Here is a 24,833-nt window from a genome sequence, read left to right as displayed (position 1 = left end):
TTTGGTGGGCAAGGGCCGCCGCCGGGTGCCCGCATCACCCGTCAGCTTCTCCATGGTGACATTCTCCTCCCAGGGGTCGGAGGCACGCTCCTTCTTGGCTGCTCTGTGAATTTTGGTGGAGGGTCCTGGGCGGATAAAAGCACCATCAGGCACCCAGCCATTGTGACAAGTGAGCAGGAGAGATGGAGGAAACCATGACTAGGGACTCACCGGAGCTACCAGTGACCCACGAGCTGCTCCTGCCAAGCCCTGGCCTGCCGGGGCCAGTGATTTTATTATAGGTGGAGTTCACCAGCTCAAAGCCTTCATCCTCAATAGAAAGACTGCCCTCCTCCTCCTCAGCTGACGGCATGTCAGTAGCAGAGAATGAAGTCAGGGTGCTCCCATCAGGCTGGAGGTTGAGGGTCTCCTGGGCATCCTTCCACGTCCAAGGTGCCCCCAGGGTCAAATCCGAATCAGTGGATCTGGAGTCCTGGAAAGAAAAAAACTGAAATTTGAAGTTCTCACTGTTTTTCCCCCTCCCTGCTCAACACACTTTGTTCTTAACTTCCCACAGGCATGAGCACCACAGGGGGACACAAGGCAACCCAGGGCTTGAGAGCCCCAGGGAGCAGCCCCCGAGCTCCAGGGAAGCTCATCAGTGATGGGCAGGTCAGTTCAGCCACCTACAAAACAAAACTCGCCCTCCACAAGGGACACAAACCAGTTCTTTGTGTAGACCATGCTAACATGAACCTCCTGCTCACACTCCCACTGCAATGATCCCCCCACAATTTTCTGTGCTGGAGGGGCATTGAGAGAAGAGCCCATAGCTTAATAACAGAAATCCAAGCTTGAGAGCAATTACTAAAGCAATTAAAACAAACCAGTCACACCAGGGATGGGTCTGCCCCTTCAGCCTTTGATTTTGCTGCTTCTGCACATTTCAAGGCTCCTGGTGGTCTCAGGGGAATGGCACAGGAGCTGGCAGCCCCCACCACAGATCTCCTCCCCAGCCACTTGGCTGGGTGGCACTCCCAGCAAACCTCTGAGTCAGGAAGAGAAGGCAGATGCAAGCCCAGGTGGAGCCTCCTGGACACTTACGGCAAATTAACTTAAGGCAGTGGCTTGCAAGGGACTTGCTCTGTCTTCAGCTGCTACCCTAAATGGTCCCTGCAGGACAGTGCAGGTTGCAATGGTTCTTTCAGCCCTACAACCATCAGCAGAGCCCGGGCACCAACCACGGATGGAGGAAAAGGCAATGTTGATAGAAATCTCTACACTTAAGACAAAAGCACTGAATATGAAAATAAAGAGTTAAGCTTTAGAGAGTTTACCTGCACCTAAAATGTACATTGGTTTTACATCTAGCACCAGTAGAGGTGCCTCAGACTGGGCTTCCACACATGCACAGACACAGGGTTGGGTTGGTTGGTGGATGTGAAGGACCTTTGCCTCTCCTGGATCAGCTGGCAGCACTTTCATCAGCCGCGCACAGCCACCACCACCCCGCTCAGAGCTTGCCCTGCGCTCCCACTGAGCTCCACGGGGCACAGACAACCTGGCACATGGCACCAAGAAGAGCTGGTGGGACCCCAGCCCTGGCTGGTGGCTCCTTGGTGCTGATGCCATGCAGCTGATGAAGAGACAGTCTTCAAGAAGTCACTAGAGGGAGATGCAGGCCCATGCTTGCCTTGTGGGGCTGCAGAAGGGATGCGGAGAGGAACAAGGAGATATGGAGCATCCTTCCCATCCCATCTTCTTTCGATTGAACCTGGTACTTGGTTCCAATTCTGTTCTGCACCAGGGACCCAAGACGCATGCTTGCTTGGGAGCACCAAGTTGGATTTGCATGAACACAAATTAGAAAAACCCAACCATTTCACTGCCAGAGCTGGCGATTCTGCAGGTGAGGATCCAACGGCATGGGTGGGTCAGGGCAGTCAGCTCCGGCCAAGCCCCACACCTGGAGGGCCCTGGGAGGCAGAGGAGCTCCAAAGGCAGCAGGAGCTGCTGAAGCCTTTGCTCTGCTGCTGGATGCCACGCCATCAGATTGGAGATTTCCAAACTTTTATGCCAAGTGGGGAGGAAAGTGAAAATTTTCATTTTTCAACTTTCAGAAGTCACGTTTGAAGAGTTTCTTTTAAAAACAGCTGAAACGCTGTCAATTGTGAAAGCTTTTTGGGGGGGGGGGGTTCTGTCTTTGTTTATTATACATAAATTTGTTACAATTTACTTTGATTTCAAGTTTTCATCCACAAGCAATTTTATAAGCTAAAACCCATCTCAAATGAGAAAAAAGTGGTGTTTTTCTAAAAAAAAATCAAAATGAAGGATTTTGACAGCCTTTTTTCCTGTCCAAACTCTACGCCAAACAGACTTTCCCCACAAGAAGTTCTAACCAGAACAAATCAGCATCCTCCTAAAAAATTAGCAGTGCCAAAAACCTACCGCTGGTATCCGGACCCCTCCGCAGAGCATCTCCACCTTCATGCCCACAGAAGGAGGATGGCCAGGCCCACCACACACCCATTTTCGTTGGTCCCTCCGACGTTGCAGTAGGTAAATACACAAGGGATGTGTCTAAGACTACAAGCAGGTACCAGAGGAACCCACCCTGGGTCACATCCAGATCTTACCTTACCCAACCCTGGTGCTCTCTAATCCCTGCAACCAAGAGTGGCTTGGGGCCAACCACCCCTGACTCCCCTTGAAGCCATAATACTCACCCAAAGGGACAATATTTTTCTGAGCCAAGACAGTCTCTGAGTAATAGAGGTTTTGGGGAAAACAGGACTATTCCCATTTCCTCAGTCCTTTGCACAAATTTGTCACACCACTTGCAGACAGACACTTGACCCTCCAAAACGGAGAAGCAATGGCAACGTCAATGGGCCGGTGCTACTCAGCTCCTCCAGCCAGCGCTATGTCCCAAGCCAAAGGACCAGGACTTATATGGCCCAAATGGCATCGATAGCCATATTAAAGAATGATGTCTAGGGTAGGCGTTAGGTAGGCAAGTGACAACCCAGCACCAAGGAATAAAAGTTGAGAGAGGCTGGGATAAGGCAGAAAAGACAAAAAGCAAAAGAAACAGAGATGGCAAGCGGGAAAGCAAAGACTAGAGGTGACCGGCCAAGCCCCTCTTTCCCCAGAGTCCTCTAACGAGGACCTGTGGCCCTGCCTTGTAGGCTGGAAACCACTGGATGCAACTGAAGGGTAGAACGCATAAAACAGGAGGGAAGGGAGAAGTTGGAAAAGGAGATTACCCTAATTCTGAAAGGGAATTTTCTCAGGTTTAGGAAGCTCTTGAGACCAGATCCTGCAACGCCTCCTCCCCTCGCTTCATGGCCAAACAAAAGAGCCAGGGGGGAGGAGCAGCCCCTGTGCCCTGAGGCCGCCAGCTTGGTGACCCGCAGCTCCGCTGGCCAAGGGGAAAGCAAGCACCTCTGGAGGCGAGGAGCAGCACAGGAGGACACAGATCCCAACCTTCGGGCCCTGCTAACTCCCATTAGCCGGCTTTAGCAACTAGATGCTCTCAGATTTTCCCCTCAGCCCGCAGTTCAGTCACCATCCCAGCCCTGTAGAGCAAGGGAAGATAAAGACTGCGTTTCCGAAACAGCACCCGGCATCTGGGTAAAATTCAAGGAGATTGAGGAAAGTAAGAGGCAAAAGCTCTGCACAAAGTCATCAGAGCCGAGAACCTGAAGGGGACAGGTTGCAATGAAGCTGTTTTCATCGAGAGAAATGCTAACACGCAACACATGAGCCTGCAGAGTTCAGAACAAACGCAAACACGCTGCCAAATAAATCCCAGCGGTTTTGCTGCCTTCGAGGTGGGGGGAAATCAGGCTTCAAATTGTGCAAGCAGGGAGCTCATCCGCAGCTGGGCAGGCTGGACCCGGAGCAGCATAGCAAGCTCTCGAGCGTGGCCAGCCAGCACACCCGTGCCCTCGCCCAAGTGTCCCAGCCAGCCCAGGCCCTCTGCTCAGCGACACGGGTGCCCGGGAAGCTGCTGGTGGTGGTCAGTCTGAGGAAGCTCTTGCAAGCTGGGCAAAACTCACCACATGGCCACGCTCTGCGCTGTTAGAAGAATTACACTGAATTTTGGTTTTTTGGTACTAGAGTAGTTTTCGGTCAGCTCAGGGAGCTGCACTGACCTGCCCTGCGGTTCCCAGAGGATGGTGCTGAGCAGGGGACTGCTGGGGATGGGACCTCAGGGTGGGACAAGCCCCATTCCCTGCTGCCTTTAGATCAGCATCAGCTAATCAGAAACTCCACCCAGAACATAGCACCTTTCCAGCAGAAGGTCCTGTGGTTTAGCTTAAGCTGTTCATAAATGTTAGAAAATAACCAAGGAAAGGGCGTTCCTCCCCTGCAACAGCATCCGCACAGCCCAGAGAGCAAACCAGCACAGCACCCGCCGGCCACGCTCCCCTCTAACCCTGCAGCAAACTCACAAACCCTACAGCCTTTCCCACGGAGGTACGATCCAAATCTCAAGAAAACCAGAGATCTGCTCATCAACCACCTGGGCATTTTTTGAACCCCAAAGCTGCTGGAATAGGGGCTGAAGCCACACAGCACATGGGGAGGGTGAGGACAGAGCTGCCAGGCATCAGCTTTGACCCACCGTGAGGTCGGATTCGCAGCCCCCTATGGCAGCACGAGCGCTTGGCCGGACAAGGTAGGATCCATCGGCTCTTTCCCATCACGCACGTTATCAGGTACCTGCCTTCCTTCTCCTTATACTTCAGTCCCAGGCAAAACAGGGCTGTGAAACTGGAACTGAGGAAAGGCAGAAAACGTGCCCTGGCTACACCGGGCTTTCTCCCCGCATCTCCGTTTGCAGCCGCTTTGCGCACTGCGCAGTCATTGCTTTCCTTTTTCCTTCAAGGGATTATTGCTGATTTGTATTAAAAGCAGACCCAGGCTGGCCCCTACATAACCACACATCGCCCAGTCGATGTGGAGACCATCCTGCGCCTGCCCACCGATATCCATCAGTGCCCTGAAGTAAATTAGTCTTCTCAAATATATCAGGATCAATGGATTCAATTACAGGAGGGTAAAACCCTTCGGAGGCTCCTTCAGTGTAACATATAAGCCAGATTTCAAATCCAGTTAAGGGCTCCCCCATCATTAGCTCTAACTAACTTGGTTTGTGGTCCTGTTTCTGTTTAAGCAGGATGACTGCGAACTGGCGGTGGTCAGTAAGGAGCTGTAACACACAGGCTCTAAAACAGAACTTTTTTTTTTTTTTTTTTTAGCTAATACCATTAAAAAAACCCCAAATAGTTTATTTTACAAAGTCCTTTCAGGCAAGAAATCAAATAGAGAGTTGCAGAAAAAGCGTTCTGGCTAAAACTTGACACCATCATCGCTACATCTTGAAAGTGGTTCAGCTGTTAATGATGAGCAACCGCATTCCCTGGGAAGGAACCTTCCCACAGGGGGTGTGAGAGGAGCCAAAGAGGAACCAGATGGACCTGCGGGCAGCTGGTTCACCCCCCTCAGCCCAGCACAACCTGTGGGGCTGACCCCCAACCACCCTCCAGGAAGGAGCCCTACGGCCACTTTGGGAAGGGAACCATGGGCACAGGGCAGAGCTGGGGACTGCAGACCCACAGACGAGGTGCCCTCAGCTCTACCCACAGACCCCAACAGACCCACAGAGCTCGTGCTTGGCCATAGATATGACTGCTGTCCATCTGCCTAGCACCCGGCTCCTCTGGCTTCTCCAGGAGGTGCTTCTGGGTAGTCTAAGACGCTAATTGCTCCTCTTAACGCACTCCAAATAGCAGCCACCAGCTCACCTTCCTCCCCGAACAATGCAGTCCACAGCCTGCACAATCCCTTAGCAAACCAGGGCAAAACTGGTGGCAGCTCCACACGACCCGCTCTGACATCTGCCCAGCAAATATACTATTTATAATATATAATATTAATATGCTATTTTATGGCCCAGAAAATATACTATTTCTAAGCCTCCAACTCCAACAGCTGGGTGTCTGGAAAAGAGCATCTGAAATATGAAAGGGGCTGAAAAACTCATCTCAAGTGGAGGCAGAGGGAGCTCATTTACCTCCCTGTCCTCTTCCTGGCACAAAGGAGGCTTAGAGAGGTGAGGACCAGGCATGAGATGCTCCTCCACGAGCCTCCGCCTGCAGCTGTGCTCGGTAATCAAACCCTCTGCAATCCCAGCTGCATGATTCAATTTCGGATTTGGCACACAGTAAATCCAACAAGAAACAAGAGCTGGTGGGGGCAGGGACTTGGCCCATTTGTAAGTTCCAATTAAAACAGTTTTAAAATTTGACTCATTCCTGGTTAGCTTTGGTTTTGCTATTTCTAGTCCTGTTTTGTAGTGTGGGTGCGGAGGACCTCTTCAGCCACCCCCAAAGAAAATTCCTTGGCTTTTTATTTTGCAACCAACCTTTCCATCCATGAACAGACCTGCAGCAAACCAGGGCTTTTCTATCTGGAAATGAAAGTATTTCAGATGGAACAATATGCGACACTGAACTCTGCCCCAGGCTGCTGTGACCTGGGTACCAGGATCTGCTGTGGGCTCCTATCTCCCACGGCACCCAAGCAACCCAAAGATGCAGTAAACTCCACAACAGGCATTTTCTCCTTTCATTTAATTAGGCACCGACATCTTTTGGGGGAAAACAGGGGCCTTACACTTCCAAGGTCCATCCTAGAGGCCATGGACATCATCACCACCTCCCAACCCAAACCCCCAAGCCCACCAAGACCCAGGGTTGCAGAAGGACCCATTGGCTTCACGGCTGCCCTGCTCTCACCTGGAGCTTCCTTCTAGCCAAGGTCTTTGCTAATAATTAAACAGTAAGTCAAGGAAATAAACGTGCCCAACAGAGCCCTAAAAGGGAGGATTTGGGCACTAGATCAAAACTGCACTGACCGAGGGAGCTGGGGAAGATGCAGAGAGCAGGAGCAGCCCAAGGCTTTCCCGCTGCAGGGATTCAGCAGTTTCACCAAGGACAAGGACAGACTAGTTCAAGGCATGAGCTGCTACAGCAAGAGAAAAACCTTGCTGGATGACTTCATGTTCCCTGCTCGTATGCAGAAGAGGCCACGCACAGACCCAGCCGCGTGCATCCAGCTCTACTGTGAACACCACGGCGCTACATCCAGGTGTCTGCTGCACAAAGAGCATCTCCAGGGCAAGCAGTGGCCTCCCCTGCTCCCCAGGGCCCACCGGCCAGGAGATGTTGGCAGGTTTTTCAGGACATTTTCTCATCTGCAGCACTGGCTGCTGCCATGGAGACCAGGCTCAGGTTTCCATGGGCTGCCTGTAGCAAGAAAGCTCTCAAAGTCAATGGGCTGTTACACAGGAGTCGTCTTTTTAATTTTGCTGTTAAACTGATAAAAAAAAAAAGAGAAGCCACCTGATGCCTAGATGTACCTTGAAGTCCCAGGCAAAGAGGCTGCAAGGATCCCATCAAATCCATTAAAATAAATTGGCAGAGGCATCGCTCCACTTGGGAAACCAAAGGGGAGGCTTCCAAGCACCCGTCCTTCACCCATCGCACACCAGCAGCAGATATCCTCATGTGTACCTCAGAGATGCTGGCACGTGCCTGTAAAAGCTTGCCTGAAGGCCAATAAAATTGGGTCCCTGATGCAACCAAGCCCACCCTGACATCACCAGCCATCCTACAAGCCAGGCCTCTGCCCCAGCCCAGCCTCATTAAGTTGGCAGGAGGGGTTGGTTGAGGTTTGGAGCCTGCAGCCGTGCAGGTGCTCACGAGCATCACCACGGTCCTCCCTGCCCAGCCATGGTGGCGTGAGCCATGCTCGGCACCGCTGCCAGGGTCTCCTGCAAAGCCTGAGGAACCCCTTTGGAGAGACCCTCAAAGCCCTGTTCCTCATTTATATGCCCCAGGGAAGCCCCAAAGAGGGGGATGAATGTCAGCAGAGACACACAACCACCTGGGTGACTGCCACCACGGGACAGCAGCTCCCTCGAGGAGAGCCAGGTGAGTATTTGTTCTCCATGCAGCAGTCCCTACAGGGTGTAAAAACTACAGCCATTTCTTTAGGAATTGAAATAAGAAAACTTTTTTCTGCCAAAAATGAAATTGCAAAGTAGTGTGGTTTTGATGTTACGTTTTTGTTGCTTTTGGGGGTTCTCCGATTAAAGTAATGAAATTTAGCTTTAATGGTAAAAAAAAAAAAAAAAAAATCAAAGTACTTCAGGCTTTCCAGCAGGACCTGTATTTCTCCTCCAACCAACAATTTTGCCAGTTTTGACCCAGGTGCCAATTTCCTTAAAACCCATTTTGCGGCACAGTGTTGAAAAGTTTCAGCTACAGCCGCTTGTAAAAGAACTTTGCAATCTCATTCTGTGCACCTTAAAGAGGGAAATTAATGAAAGACATAAGCACCTCTCTGCTCCATGGGGCATCGTGGGGGCTGGATGATGAAGCCCACGGAGCGCATGGGCATCATTAGCCAGAAATCATTTGACAGGCAGAGGACAAAGGGAGGCCTGGCTTAAAAAGATGCTGGAGACTCTGCCTCATGAAAAAAACCTCTGCAAAGCCAAAGATTGAAAAGCCAGTTCTTCAAAGGCAGGTCACCTGTGGACAAGACACCGAGGGACAGCGAGCAGATGGCATCAGGTGAGGAAGAGTACGGTGGGAAGCCAGGGCTTACAGCCTAAGCTCTGTCCTCGCTTTCCTAAAACACCAGGTTTAAATGTTTGTTTGTTTTTTTAACCAGATGCCCAGATCTTACTGACCACCAGCTGTGAGGTGCTGCAGGGGAAGGAGCTGAAGCATTCGGGTGTTCAGCGGGTAAAGCCAGTGCAGCACCAACCCACAGGACAGACACCAGGCAGGGGACGCAGACCCCCAGTGGGAAGCCGGGGTCCAGCCCTGGCAGCCCGCACTAACATCGCGTTAAATTCCGACCCATTGCAGACGAGCGTTTTTTTAATGCGACTTCAGTGTCTGACATGGGAAAGGTCTATACTGGAAACTCTCATCTGGTGAGCTCGGGGGAAACGGGACTCTAAGCTAAAAGTTACTGGTCTCTTAGGCATAAGCAATCACGGCTGAATTATACTGGTTCTGTGTAAACAGAACAAAAAGCCAAAATCAATAGCATACGTGCTTGCTCCTTTAAATAGGCCACATTTAGAGAAGAACCAGCTGAGAAAGACAAATTGGGAACTGCTTTAAACAGCTCAGGAGTTGTCCAAAAGCACGAGAGCTGAGGCAGAAGGCATGCAGGTTTAAAACCCCCAGAAATTAGATATGGGAAGTGGGGAACAAGCACAAATTGAAAGCAGCCACGACGGATGGTAAAACAGAAGAAAAAATATTGATTAATGTGATAAGCAATGCAGAGTCTATTGTAGAAAACCAACTTGGACAAGAAAAATAAAGATGGGAGAAATCTCCGACCTGGCCAACCCTCGTTGCAGCACAGGGTCCCTGTTGCGGCCCCCGCCACGTGGAAGCGGTGGAACCGCCAGCAGCAGCATGGGAAGACAGAGCTGGCGAAGCCCATTTCTGTCCACGTTTGGGAAACACCAGCTGACATAACCAGATGACAATGAAATACTTTCCATTCCAGAAGTGACAAGGAGGAGGGGGTTTCTCAATCCCATCCCGATAATTCTAACTAAAAAGCATTAGAATAGCAGGCGCTCCCAAACACGAGCGCTGATTTTTCAGTTTGGCTCAGAAAGCTGGGGAAGCTCCAGGGGACTGGGAAAAGGCTTCATGCTGTGCCAATATGCAAAAAAAAAAAAAAAAAAAAAAAAAAAAAAAAAAAAAAAAAAAGAGGCAAACAGGAGGCCCTGAGTAATTACAGACCTCTTCCCTTAAGCCGAGCCCAAGCAAAATAACCGAGCAACTGATATGGGGCTCATTAATAAAGAAACCACAGATAACGTAATTAATGCCATGGTTTTGAAAAGAGTTGCGGTGTAACTAACTGGGTATCTTGCCTGAGGAGATGAAGAGCGTTTTGCTGACAGAGATAACACTGTTGATTTAACACTCCTAGACTTCTATAGGGCTTTTTAGTCAGTACAGCTTGATGCCATGATCCAAAAAACTCCACTGACTTCCTAAATGGCTAACAGGTTAAATCCCAGCTTGGAGCATACCAGTCTACTGGAGCCCAGGCAACCAGTGTAGCACACTGCCCTCATCATTTTCCGCTAGGTCAGGATAGGTAAAATGTATTTCAAAGCTTAGTGTCTTCTCTCAGAAAACACGTTTTTGTTAATAGAAGCCTCTTCCACCCAACAGCCAAAGGTACGATGTGATTTACAAGCTCAAGATCAGAGAAAGACAATGTTAAACTATTTTTTTCCAGCACATTCTAGCATCAAGCCCCTGGCCATGGGAAAGTTGAAAAATCAAGGCTGGACGCCTTGCTACACAAGCTGCACTGATTTAAAGGAGGAATAATTGCCAGGAAATCCTATGGGCTGTGTTCAGCAGCCGAACAGGTCAGATATAATTACACCTCTGGATTGGCAGCGTCCGCAGCAGGAGCCTGAGAATGAAAAAACCCTTCTGGTGCTCAACACAGCCTCCCTCCACTCTGCACCGGCCCCTGCTTCCCCGGAGAGGGGCACGGGGCTGCAGCACCCTGTCCTTCTCCAGCCGCTTCGGGCCAGAAGCGTGGGATCTCGTGCACAGGAGACATTTGCTCAATTGAAACTGGAATAGCCCAGCGATCCCCACATTGCTGCTTTGCGTAACCAAGGGCAGAAATTTTTGGCTCACAAGTTTCATACACGGCATCCAGGTGCTGGATTTGGGAAGCAAATATGTTGTAAGCCTAAATAATAACAAAGAGGAGTTATTTCTTTTTGTAACTCCATGTGAGATCATAGAATCACAGAATCATTTAGGTTGGAAAAGCTCTTTAAGATCACCAAGCCCAACTGGTCCCCTAACCCTGCCATCCCACCACTAAACCCTGGCCCTAAACACCTTGTCTGCCCGGCTTTTAAATACCCGCAGGGGTGGGGACTTGACCCCTTCCCTGGGCAGCCCCTTGCAGTGCTTGACAGCCCTTTCGGTGATGCCTCAGTAGTGCCCTGCCTCCACAGGGGGGGGTTCGGGGCCCCCTGGTATCCCACCCATGCACTCAAGCTGAAGCAACCCAAAGGCCTGATCACCCCTGCAAGCTCCACATCCAGGGGCCACATTCAGACTAGAAAGACTCTGAAGGACTCTCAGTGCTCCCCACCGCACTCTCAAAGAGCACCAGTGCCTCTCCTCCAACAACCTTTTCCAAAGCAAAGGCAGAGCAAACCCAATTTCTAAGTGACCCTTGGGCAGAGAGCAGCCCTGCTGGCATTGCACACAGGAGACATGGCTGCCCCAAGCACACGGCCATGAACCCGCAGCAGGACACAAGACACTGATGGGAAATGCCATGCCCCGTGAAGTTGCTCATGCAGGAGCAGAGAAGCTGCCGATCAAGCCAAGCCCTCGCTGCAATACTTCTGGCATATGGCAAGCCATAAAAGTCAGCAAGGGCACAAAAACCGAACCCAGACAGAAGGTCAGGTTGAAGAGTAGCTGTAATTCTCGCTAGAGGATGCCTCATGGCTTGGGCTAGATGGAACAACACTTTATTTCTTTGACACGGGGTGGTGGTTAAAAACCACCGCGGTTCAGATCAATATATTCCTTTCATTGCATTTATCGTGCAGTGGATTTGAAGTGCAATAAATTATCCATAGACACCTTATCCTACCTGAGAAACTGGTTTCAGAGGTCTTCAGATGGCTGAGGTACTAGAGCTATCGGAAATGAGAGCAGCCATCTCACGATAACAGCCGAGAGCAGCAGAGATACTGCTGGGCTCAAGCTGTCAGCCAGACTTGCCCCACCAGCCTTCGCTACAAAACCATGGGGATATTTGGTGTTAGCCCAGATTACCCAAGGAGCCGGCAGCCCAAAAAGTCAAGGGAACCAGCAGGGTGGAGGACTGGCAGTTATTAAATGGGGTGGACCAAGCACAAGCCATTCGTGACAGGTATTTTGAAGACCAACATCCAAAGTATGTACATCTCCTGATTTATGCAGGCTTTGGGCTGCTCTGATTATAAAGGAAGGATGCTCTGGTAGTACTTCAACATTAAGCAATCAAAGGTGCTAACAAGAAATTAGCAACTAAATCTCTATTTACTGCTTTCGAAAATGATCTTTAAGAGGGACGTTCCTCCTAAAGTTTAAGTGGAGCCAGCATTTCCTTTGCCATAAAAAACCCTAAGCTTTTTTTCTCTTCTTTGCATACGAATTCTCTTAATCAAGAGTGCCACACTATGATTTGCTTTATTCAACTGGAATGTTTCTGGGTATGATCAAAAACTAGCAAGAAAGTACTGTCAAGCATATTGGATATTTTAAAACCTCAACAAAACCCCCAATTTTTAGTTAAAACTCAGGCTTGGTAAAAAACCTCACCAAAAAAAAAAAATGGTTTTTGCCATCCAGGTCATTGTAACATTCAAGCTCATTTTGCTCCATGTTCTCTGCTGCCACCAAGCATTGCCCGACCCAGCAGAAATATGTGCTCGTGTGCCACACAGGAGCATCTACTCCTGCTTAAGCATGTGCAAAATCAGGAACAGAGACAAGCATTCGCCCAACACGCTCTTCTGGTTCATTTGGCCTCCTGTTCCCTGGAAGTTTCTGAAAAATTCCTTGCAAGGAGCTCCCTGGCTGCTGGTTTACACATGCCATGAAGCAAGCACAGTAACGCCAGCCTCGCCCTACCATTTCCCTCTCAGACTGAAGGACAGGGATTCCTCCAGCCCATCACCATGGGTTCAGGCCACCCACTAACTGGAAAGACGCCACGCTGCAAAATAAGACCCTCGCCAGGCTCTCACAGCAGGGTCCAGGCTGAAAATTTTAAATCCTTGCAGAAGTGCTCAGATGCCCTACCTTGGGTTTTTGAGTTATGAAGGCCAAAGAGAATGGTGAGGAGGAGGAACAAGCAGACCCCGCTACTTTGCGTTTATACACACAGTGACCCTGTCAGAATAGTACTGAGCTGTTACTATTTAAGTTGCTACCACCAGTTTTAGGATTGAATGAGGCCAAACGAGCGATTGCAACTCAAATTTTGTTCAATAACAAATCTGAGCGCGAAAGAACAGACAGGCCATGAACAAACCAAGCATTTCCTAGAGCTTTCACAGCATTTTTAAATCAAGAAGAAATCTCAGAAATAGTTTGAACTGTCCAGATAATTAAACCTGTGAAATTCCATCTCCTTGGAAATCAGTGGGTTTTAAGATTTATTTGGCTTTTGGCTGAATGGCTTTAGGATCCCAGGTTAAATTGCTTTGGAAAAAGCCTTTCAGTTTAGTAATCAGCTCAGCCCTCTTGCTCAGGTTTAATAAGGCAAAGAGAAGACAAAAGGTCAGAGAAGTGGGTCAATACTATCCATTGCTTGAAGATTACTCATAAATTACCCCTCAAAAAAAACCAACCACAAAAGGAGTAGACCGCAATTCAGGGATAATTTAGGCTGCCAGCATCAAACATCTAATCTATTGCCTTCATCCACTTACCTCTTCCTTCACCATCACCCTAGCCTACTGTAATCATTTAGCTCCAATTAGCAGTTAAGGAATTAATCTATATACTAATTTACTTCTAAATGAACAAAGGCACAGAAAGCATAACTACAAGTATAGCTTTGGATCGTCCCTGCAGCAGAGCTGATCTGCTCTTCATTATTTTCAAACTGTAATGTGTTAGTAGCGCATTTTTTTCTTTTAATAAATCCAAACGTCAAAGATCCCAAAGCATCTCTGGTCCTGATTAAGTGCTTAAAAAATAAACTTGTCCCAAATCCAGAATACCGTTAGTCTTCCCCTGCAGATCTATGAACTTCACCACTTTTTTTCGTTAAGGCAACATCTTGCCAATCCACACCAGTTGCCGGGAGAACCGTTCCCAGCAAAGCTGACCAGCAAACAAGCATCGGATGGGGCAGTGCGTCCTAACCAGGACCCATCAGGACTTGAGGACTAATTGCAGGGAGGCAGAGACCACCCTTCAGACACACTCAGGAAGAGCGACTTTGCCACCTCGGTCACCACCACTACAAACCTGACCCACAAGCACCCTCATCAGCAAACCAGCAGCATGCTCACCCGTACGACTGCCTGCTGCCGCAGCATTTGCAGCACGATTCAGCCCCAATGCACACAGCATGAACCCAGCTGCAGAAGTCCACCGGGCCATGCATGAAGCATAGTTTGCATGAAGGCGCTAGCAAGGTGTAGCCAGACCATGTTTAAGCCAGGTGTTAGGACAGAGACCATCCCCAAAGAGTTAACAGCAATGCCTAGGAGGGTGAGGGGAACACCGTACACACACACAGGAAAAAAAGTCTCAGTTGACATTAGCTGGCAGGTTCCCCCCTCAGGATGTCCATTTGCATGAACTCTAACCACCACTTTGGCTAGAAATCCCAAATCAGGCAGAAACATAAAGGACTTGCAGCCTGCCCCACTCAGAGCAATTGCCCACTTCCCGATGTGCGTGGAGGATCTGGAGGCATCCTCTCCAGACGCCGGGGCAGCCCCAGCAGGGAGGAGGGGGCCCTCAGCCCCAGGCAGAGCTGCAGTCCCAGCACCATGAGCACCAGTGGGACTTGGGAGCAGCAGCTCCTCTCCCACCACCGGACTCCCTGGGGAGCCACGCAAAGGGAGCACGATGCCTTGCAACCCCCAGAAGCACAACCACCTCCTCCCCCTGCAGAGCTTCAGTCCTTCCCAGCTTCTCAATGATGGTGAGCAGCAGCAGCAAGACTTCCCCGGGCAGGCGTTCACATCCCACGCATGGGCAGAAGCAGCAGTCATCCAGCCTCCTTCTTTTTTCTGCACCATGCAAAGACCTGTTGCCCTGCCGACCTCACTGTTTCCTTCCTTCCAAGCAAATGCAGCTGCAGCCAGGCTCGAAGGCAGATCCACAAACACCTCTGTGTATGCAGTGACCTGATCCATCTCATAGAATCATCACCACCTTCATCAAGCCACCCCTCTTGGGCTCAATGCTCAGGAAGGTCACCTGAACTCACCTTGGCCTCCAGCTCTGAGACATGTCAAGCTACAGTCAAACCATTGAAGAGAGGCATCACAAGAAAGATAAAAATCACAACTTGTAGCCTTGCCTGGGTATTTTGGCTTTTCACCCCATTGCTCCTGACAGTGACTGGTTTCCCGAGGAGACATTAAAGTGGTGAGACATACCAGAGGGACACGGGGACAGGCATTCCCTGCACATACCTCCTGCAGCAATGCAGGAGTCATACCTGAGCAGATGAGTCCTGGATTTCATTGGTTTCTTTTGGCACCTAGACAGTTGGAGAGAGAAAGAGGAAAAAGATCACTGCCCAGGGACCTGCACCAACTTAAGAGTGTGGTTATTGTTGGCTCCAGGATTGAAAAGCATGGGAAGCATCCAGGGAATGCACACTGGGAACCAGTCATTCATAGCAACATGAGGGAAGAGCTTTCGATTAAACCTCTCGAGTCTTTGGGTGGTTTTTGTGGTTTCTTTTGGTTTGCTTTTGAAGCTAATCAGCCCTAAGGAGAGCCAGCAAGGGATGGGAACTGGTGTGATGTGGGGCAGAATTATCCCCTGGGTTCCCACTTGTAGTCAACTTGCTGACACTTAAAAACCTTCTCCCTGCTGGATAAGCCACTGGAGCCATTCAGGTGAGTGCTCCAGGCCTAGGGAGCACAAGATAATACAGGTATTAAGAGCAGGTTAAGAGGAGCCCATCACCTTGCAGGCTCAGAGGACACAACTTGCAGATTTTACATGAGATTTGCCTTATTACTTAGCTCTAGGGAGTGAGCCTGACTTATCTCATGGAGCTACAGCCAGCTCCTAAGGGCTGTCAGCATGAGAAATACCAGGTGTCATTCTGGGGATGACCATGGGTTACGTTTGCTGGGAACGCAGACGCACCCATCTCCCTCAGAGGAGGCAGATGACCAGCGCGACCTGCTCTGCATTACATACTTGGCCTTCTCTGCATTTGCTCCCTGCCAAAGCCAGCTCCGAGTTAATCCCTTATGATCAGGGCTTTTCCTAAAATCCTCCTCCTCTTAAAATAATAAATACAGAAACTGATGCAGCCTATTCTGGGGAAAGGAGCAATTGCAGCAGGGCTGCTCCAGGAGCAGCCGCACCAGCTGGGTGCCACTGCTCCCTCTTTGCTGCCGCAGGACCCTGGGCAAGGACCCAGACAGGGCAGATGCCCCATCCCACACCCAGTTCCCTCCCCTGACACTGCCCTTTCCCAGCAGCTCTCCCAGCTCCTCACTAGACCATCAGAAAAGGCTATTACACCTGGGAGGTTTGTGCCAAACCTTGACATGAGGCACCTGCCTCTTGAGGGAGCTTCAAAGGCTACAAAGCCCTTCTAGACACTTGGCCTAGAGAGATGGGGTGTCTTCCCTGGGCCAACTCCAGCTCCTGAGGAAAGCCTGGGTGCTTCGTGTCTTTGGGGATTTACTATGTGACCTGGGCTTTTTGGCACAGATGTATTTCTTGAAAGATTGCTGAATGCTGTAATAAATGTAAACTCCACAACACTTCCGTTTTCCCGCAACGCTGACAAAACAGGGGAGACAACCTTTGAAAGGCCGATGCATCAAAGGGTACAATGCAGCAACCTTGCTGGGAGCGAGCAAGAATTTCAAATTGACGTACAATTCCAAAGTACAGCTTTCACCCCCTCCCAAAAGCAAAGCCCCAGCTGCAGCATTACTCAACAGCTACTCACAACTTTCCTGCGTTAAACACATGAGCACACGCAATCATACACACACCCAGGCTTTCTTTGGCTCCAAAACTCTCCCTCTAACTCATTCTCCCTTTGCACCAAACCCATTTATGACTTGAAGGGAGGGTTTAGATGGTGGAAGAACCACCACCCCATGTGCTGGCCACCATCATCCCCTTGCATCTGCTCAAACTGGAGACCCAAGTAATCCAGGCTGCATTAACTCCCTGGGTCTGTTCTTTCATTTGAATCATTTTACACCAAAGAGGAGCTTGGGCCAGCAACCCCAAAATTTGTCAGGTTGCTCTCAGCCACACCTCTGGCCAGGCTCGTGAAGGCTCCCCCGGGGAATCGAAGCGGCTGAGGTTGAAGGCGTGCGTGCAGGTTGAGTTGTAGCTGCAGCAGTGCTCGCCGGCGGCTGCTGGGTCTCCCATCACGAAGGTCAGTTGCTGCAGAGCACCCTGCGGAGGAAGAGACAGACACCTCTTTACCCACACACCTCCTCCAGAGGAGAGGGGAGGATCTGCAGTCATCTCCAGTCTCTGACAGCCCAGGACTTCACAGGATGGTTTAGGCAATCAACACTCACTCCCCATCTTCAAGAGCTGGATGCAACCATCCTGGGAACAAAGGCTAAGAGCCAGCAATGCGCAAGCCATTCTTGAGTTAAATAACAGCAAGGACTCAAGAGGGGCTCAGCACACTACAGGATCAGGCCCTTATTATTCACCCCGAAGGGAGCATCCTCCCGCGGCCCAGCCCAAGCAGTACCCCGGTGCAGGGCCAGCACCCACAGGCTGATAGCTGCGTGCCCGCCGGCAGGGAAGGCTTCCAGCTTCATCCTCGCCTCCCCGCACACCCAGCCCCTGCAGCTCTCCTCAAGGACAGCTCCGCCGGGTGCTGCACAGCAGCAGGGAGCTGCTCGCCTACTGCAAAGGCCCTGCTGAAAACAAGGGCGCACCGGGAGAGAGACCAAAGGGAAAATATTCTGAACAGGAGAGGATTTACAAAGGAGGAAAGAATGAAGCATGGTATTGGGCTCCCAACAGAGACCAGCAGAGGAGGGAGGTAGGTTGATCTACAGAGATGCCTGTTTGTCTGCCTAAGGCAAAATGTCAAACCCCAAGGTTCTGCACTTGTCAGAATCAAAACTGATTCAAAAAGGGCTTCCCTGCCTTACTCAGCTGCCTTTGCATTTCTTTCATTAAGCTCAGGGCGGCTGGAATAATTAGTTAGCAACACAGCACCACTGATGCTTGAGCAGCTTTTTGCGTGTCAGTACTATCCAGAGGGAACATCTGAGCCGGCTCCATCCATCCAACGGTCCTTGGCTACCTCCCAGCAGCAGCAAACGCAGAGAGGAGCATGTCAGAGCTGACCTCTTCACTAAACGAGCTGAAGCCTTCTGATCAAGGACAGCTCCGCCGGGTGCTGCACAGCAGCAGGGAGCTGCTCGCCTACTGCAAAGGCCCTGCTGAAAACAAGGGCGCACCGGGAGAGAGACCAAAGGGAAAATATTCTGAACAGGAGAGGATTTACAAAGGAGGAAAGAATGAAGCATGGTATTGGGCTCCCAACAGAGACCAGCAGAGGAGGGAGGTAGGTTGATCTACAGAGATGCCTGTTTGTCTGCCTAAGGCAAAATGTCAAACCCCAAGGTTCTGCACTTGTCAGAATCAAAACTGATTCAAAAAGGGCTTCCCTGCCTTACTCAGCTGCCTTTGCATTTCTTTCATTAAGCTCAGGGCGGCTGGAATAATTAGTTAGCAACACAGCACCACTGATGCTTGAGCAGCTTTTTGCGTGTCAGTACTATCCAGAGGGAACATCTGAGCCGGCTCCATCCATCCAACGGTCCTTGGCTACCTCCCAGCAGCAGCAAACGCAGAGAGGAGCATGTCAGAGCTGACCTCTTCACTAAACGAGCTGAAGCCTTCTGAGCTGACCTCTTCACTAAACGAGCTGAAGCCTTCCTCCCCAGGCCAGGGTGCAGCTGGGCAGCCCACTATAAACCAGGGACAAGGAGAGAGCTACCCCACAGAGATGGAGAAGAGCTCCAAATTGATGACACAAACCAGGGGTTGGGCTCAGAAACACCACTTGGACTTTTTCTGTGAGAGTGAGATCTGTTTGATGCCCTCAGTTTCTGTGTTTGAGGTTGACCATCAGATATGTTTCAACACAAAGCGTGACGGGCTTTGAATTTATCAGGCATTTTGATAAGGCCATCTACTTTGACCCACTGGGAATCCTTTACTCATAAAGTCCTCAAAGCAGGGACTTCATCTTCAACACATGCATGGGATAAGCTCCCCAACCAAAAGCTTTGCACGCCAACTGCACAGATGACTTTGTGCGTGGTGCAAGTCGTGGCCAACACGAAAGGATGAGGGTAAGTCTGTAACCTAGGAGTCTCTCCTGCTGACCTGCTAGCACTGGGTGTTGCTCTGGCCCAAAGGCAAGCACTTTGCACAATTCAAAGCCTTTGCAAAGCTCACCCTCCCCAGCCCTGAAAATAAATGGTGTGTTTTAGGAAGAGAAGGCAATGGATTACTTCAGAGAGATCTGCAAGCTCAGTTCCTGCAGCTAAAGCAGACCACGTCCTCCAACAAAGCCCTGCCATACCTGCCCAGCTCTCACCTTAAAGGGGATCTCGAAGGACTCGATCAGGCCTCCGACGATGATCAGCCCCTCAGTGTTCACTCCCATCCCAAAGTAATTGGACCAGCTCACCCTGTCCACCAGCCGACAGTCCACGTGCAATTCCAGCCTCTCCAAGGAGATGCTGAGAGCAACTTGGTGCCAGTGCCCATCGCCGAGAAGGGAAACTGGGAACCTGCATGCACCAGAGGGGGAAGGAAGAGGCACAACGTGAAACTTAGGTCCCACATCTTATGCAGGACTAGGCTTCACCCTTACCAGCTCCCAGGGTCTATCATGTCTTCATCCTTGGTGTAGATGCTACGGACAGTACAAGAGAAATCAAATCTACCTTTTGTCACAGGTGAGCACCATCACTTCTCTTCCAGCATGGGAATATTATTTCTATCGAATGGATCTGGGCACATCCACAACCAGTTGATGTGCCTGGGAAGTTATTGCTATTTGTGTCTCTCTCTGCTTGATTTACCCTCAGTCTTTCTGTAGGGCAAACTATAGGCTACCAAAGCAATGATAAAGGCAAAGCTGGCCCAAGGCACCCTCTATGGTGGATGTCAGTGCTGTTGGTCAGCCAGAAACACCACTTTTCTTTGGCTCTAGCAAAGCAGGGCTGATCCAAGCAGGCAGATGTGGCCATCAGCATGGGGACACTCAGGTCTCACTGCGGGAAGGACTGTCCTTGTTTCAGAGTTTCTCTCGGCATGAGCGGGTGTTTCTTTCCACCCACCTTTTATTTCACTGCAACACATCCATGCCTATTGGCAGACGTGACCCTGCTACCACCTCACCACCCACAGACATGAGGCAAATCACTACTGGCCACCAGAACGTGCTAACAGGGCACCGCTGGTGGGAACAGGACTCCAGCTGCTGCTGCAGAGACCTGCGAGCAGCAAGACCTGCTGCAGATTGGAGCCAAGGCAGGCTGAGGGCTTCAGAAACACCCCTCTCCAACACAAGTCCCAAGGGTTTCTTTAGTAAAAGGGAGGTGCCAGGCTCCTTCAAGACCAGAAATCACCATACCCAGCTCTTAAAATAGCTTTTATCATCTGACAAGTCTCTAAGCTCTTTGCAAAGGAGATGAGGGCTGTCACCTAGCTTCACGGGCAGGGGGCCCGAGGGCCAGTGCCGCTGGGCTGCAACTCCTTGCCCAGCAGGTCCAGGACACAGTCCAGGTACGTACAAGGCTTCCTGCAGGGCCCTGCTTTCCTGCAAGTTCCCCTTCCTACGCTGGACTCAGTGCTGGCTGGTTAGATGCGCTGCTTGGGCCAGAGGCAGGCAGAGCCACGTCTCCCAGAACACTCATCCCCACTCCCGCTGCCAGCAGGGATTTCCCAAGGAGCCACCCCCAGCACCATCTCCCAGACCAGCCTGGGTATTTGAACCTTTTTGTTCTTTGCTTTGTTTTCCAGATCTGTATCATTTTGACACAGTAGTTAGGCAGTGACTACCCATGCAGTCGCACCACCAGGTCTGTGTGACCATCACTCAGGTGGGGACAGGCAGACAGACACAACCTTGACCAGCTGAGGTGGGCTCAGAGCAGCACCAAGCCCGTAGTGGGAAACCTGAACTCAGGCTTTGGGAGTAGAAAAGGAGGCATGAAAAGGCAGGAAAGCAGCACCAGAGCCAGAACTTACTCATAGTGTCTCCTCCTCGTGGTGACAAAGACCAAGGCATATGGGTTAATCCTGATCTGGAAAAGCACGTGGCTGCGATGGCTAAGGATGGTCACTAGGCTGGTGTCCTCCTTCAGCGAGTACCTGAGCTTCATGAGCACGCTCAGCTCATCTGCAAACCTAGCAGAAAGAAGCAACGTGTGGCGTCCTGCAGCAGCTGCTGAATCACCACAAACTGCCCTCTTAGGACAAAAAAAAAAGAAGTCACAGTACAAATGAACTCAGTGAGGACAAAAAAATAAAAAGCCAAGAGCAAACAGTCATTCGTGTCATAAGGTCAGGTACTCAGGAGCAGCCAGGCCAAAATTAGCATTGCCCATATCACCTTAATGCAACCCTCTCGGGTGCATGATTTTCCTTCAGTGCTGCCTCCTCTCACTGTGTCCAGTGTCCTTTTGTCCACAGCAAGCTACAGCCCCATATCAAGCACAGCAAAGGTCCAACCTGGTCTATGCCTCCATAGACCAGTGCCTTGGCATCACACGGTACCAACGGATACTGCTGTGCGCTCTCTCTTGCTCCCTCCAGTTCTGTGCTGGAGCAGAGAGGTCTCCCTCATGGGTACACCAAGAAAATGCATTCCTGGAATGGCCAGTCAAGCACTGTGTCCACATGTCTTCCCTGCACACAACCAAGAGATGGAAGAAAGGAAAGAAGCTCCAGGCTCCTAAGAGCACAGAGTGGATGCATTATCTTTGTGTTGTTATGGGATGGAATCTTTAAGTAACCCCTCAGCCCAACAAGCATGCATGAGATGATTTTGAGCACTCCAACCCCATCCCTTGAAGACAGCCCACCTGTCCCCAAAGGCCTCCCTCGTGGGCATGTTGAGGGTAGCGTACTGCCCGATCTCCAGGATGCTGCAGTTGGCTTCATCATAGCTGAAGGAAACATTGCTGAGGTCCTGCGCATGGGAAATAATTTTGTCCAGCAAGTTCACTTCATCTGCAATAGGGGAGAAGAAAGAGGTGCTCAGTAGCTGAGATACCTTCACTACAGGGCTCTGCTCTCTTTGTTCTTCCTATTAGATGACAGACAAAACCCCCAGCAAGAAGAGAATGCAATTTGGAGAAATTAAAATATTTCACAAATTCAGCAAAGTTGGATCAGAACAAACATTCAGACAACCTCAGAAGCATCCAGGTGATATTTCTGAAACAGAGTACATGTCTTGAGGCCAGAGTCCCAAAGACATGAAGGGCCATTTCTACCCAAGCACTGGTGGTACCTTTATGACCATATAGTTGGGATGCTCAGGACTAAAGCAGAGCCTGGGATACAAATGTCCTAAAACACAAGTCCTGGATCAGCTGGGTACAGAAAATCCTGCTCAGTCCTTTCCCAATCTTCCTTGTTGAAGTTTGCCCAATTTCAATAAAGAATTGACCCAAGGAGCGGGATGAAGCTACTATGTCCCTCACTGAGGTGGGTGTCCTGACCAGCCCACGGGGGAGAAGGTTCATCACAGGGTTCATCGCTACAACAAGGTCAGGAGCTCCATCGGGAGCCATGCATCGTGCAATCACCCTTCCCTAGCAAGTGGGAGGCCCACTTTCAGAACTGTGCTGTGAACACACAAGATGATTTGAACTGGGTGAGAAGCCCCTGGTCTGGGCTCTCTGGCAGCAGCATTGCTTCAGTCTCATGAGGAGCTATTAACTTGCATGGTGAGCAGAGACATTCCCTTCCCAAGTTCATCCTTTAACTAAAGAATCATTCAACTACAGAAATACCTGAACAAAAATTTGTTTAAAACCACAAAGTTTCTGTTCCCCTCCATTAGCAAAAAAACCCCAACCAACCCAACAAAACCCGCAGACATCTGGCTCTACCCAGACACACTGCTTTAGCTCCAAAATATCTACAACCATGTCCCTCCTTTCTGCTGGGCAGTGTTGCAATAACCGTGCCACCTGCAAGGGGTGGGGACACGGGGTGGACCCAGCCTTGCAGGAGGGGTCTTGGATCACTCTGGACCCACAGCTGCTTTACTGGGAGGGCCTGGACAATCCCACTTGATGACTTATCAACAGGAATCCTGCCAGTACCATCTGCACTAGCATCTGCCATGGCTTGGGAGGCATCCAGTCTCTGTATTCTTTCTAATTCCCATTGTCAATGAGGTGCGAGATTTGAGGGCAGATGAACAGCCTCAGGCAGGCTGCAGCCTGACAGGAAATATACACACCGTACAGCTCTGCTGCTCTGCAAAATAAGAAGTCAATTGAATAGAAAGCTGCTTTGATCCACTTCAGACACTGACGTAGCCATCCCACCACCATCTCCTCCAAAGATTTTGTAAGGGGAAGAGCCCTGTGCTGGGAAGGAGAGGAAGGAACGTGGTCCTGCAGGAGACGTGGCTGTTCATGGTGACCTGGGATTTCATGGGGTATTTCTCCAGCTCCCCACACTGTCACAGCACAGACACGTTCCCAGGCAACTCTCAGCTCAGCAACATGAGCGCGCAACAGCCTTTGGCAGCCGGAACATTGCAAAAATGGTACCGAGGCAGAGAGGGTGCAGGGATGAGCCCCTTGGCAACTTCAGTGGTTGTAAATCCCAAACCAGTGCCAAGTCGGCCAAGTTTATCAGCATTGCAAGTGACGCGCATGCACAGCATGGGGAATTAACTTGGGACCAAACACAGCTGTCAGAGGGGAAAAACCATCAGGGATGCTTGTCCCTTCTCACTCCCAAGCAGTTTTGGGAGGCAATTTCCCAGATGCTGACACCAACAGACACGCCAAGACCTGCGTGTGCCATCTCCAGGGCCCGCAGCCCTCATCATCTGTCAGCTTTGCTGGTGGTTACAGGCAGACAAGTGTGAATTCAGTGGGTCCTATCAGGTGAATGGCCTTCCTGCAGCTGGGGACTTCGCACTAGATAAAACATGCTGACAGCAATTTTCCTGGGGAGGTTATGGCCTTAGCACACATCTTCAGCATGTGCTGAAAGTTAAAACGATGGTCGATGCCAACATGTGCAGGCAGGGTTAAAGTTAAGTACATGCTTGGTGCTTTCCTAAATAAAGCAGCAGAGACTCCTCTCCCTGTGTCCTGGGAACTGGAGGTAGCTGGAAAGCAATCACCAGGGCAGAGCTGCACTGGCAGGATTAAACAGCCACGGTTGGTGTTACCTCTGGACCCCTCGCCCACCCCAAGAGAAGAATTTGGCATGAAAGAAAAACAGAATTAGGAGTGAAATTAATGAGGTCTCTTACAGCTCAGGCAAGGGGATAGGTAGGAAGCCCAGCCTGGCATAGCCGAGGGGGCAGCTGCCCGCAGCACGGAGCACCAGCACGCGTTGCACTCACCGGCCAAGGGAGAGATGGGCTGATGGCTCTGTCCACCCAGGGCCAGGAGCAACCCCAGCTCTAACAGAGGAGCTATGTGGCACTGCAGACTCTGCCACGGCCGCCATCAGGGCCTGAACACCACAGGAAGGATTTAGTCGTGTTCCCATCCCTATGAACAACTCTCTACATGTCTGCACGCACACAAGGAGCGGCAAAGCAAGAGCCCAGCACAGGCGCCCCACAGCCCCTCGCATGACGTGGGCAGTTCAGAGAACGATGCCAAACCTCTGCTGGAGACAAGCAGGGCCAAGCAAAGGACAACGGGTCATTGCAACCCCCCGAGAGGGGCACGTTCAAACCCTGGCAATGGGCTGCATGGTCATACCTTGGGCAGATCGGCC

General features: G+C 50.6%; 1 protein-coding gene across 1 annotated transcript in view; it reads right to left on the bottom strand.

Annotated features, from left to right (window-relative positions):
- The window catches only part of LOC118452021 (collagen alpha-1(I) chain-like), a 121,337-nt gene that overhangs the window by 55,767 nt on the left and 40,737 nt on the right, over window positions 1-24,833 (bottom strand). The window contains exons 2-6 of the mRNA XM_035891881.1: window positions 21,935-22,082; window positions 21,099-21,257; window positions 19,438-19,633; window positions 17,115-17,258; window positions 207-472 (exon numbers count right to left, since the gene is read on the bottom strand). Coding sequence (XP_035747774.1) covers window positions 207-472; window positions 17,115-17,258; window positions 19,438-19,633; window positions 21,099-21,257; window positions 21,935-22,082 — 913 coding nt within the window. The remainder of the gene's footprint in view (window positions 1-206; window positions 473-17,114; window positions 17,259-19,437; window positions 19,634-21,098; window positions 21,258-21,934; window positions 22,083-24,833) is intronic.

Source organism: Egretta garzetta, unplaced genomic scaffold (genome assembly GCF_000687185.1).
Source record: "Egretta garzetta isolate BGI_Z169 unplaced genomic scaffold, ASM68718v1 scaffold143, whole genome shotgun sequence".
NCBI lineage: Eukaryota > Metazoa > Chordata > Aves > Pelecaniformes > Ardeidae > Egretta > Egretta garzetta.
The sequence above is the reverse complement of the archived record's forward strand: the minus strand, read 5'-3'. Positions and strand labels throughout refer to the sequence as shown.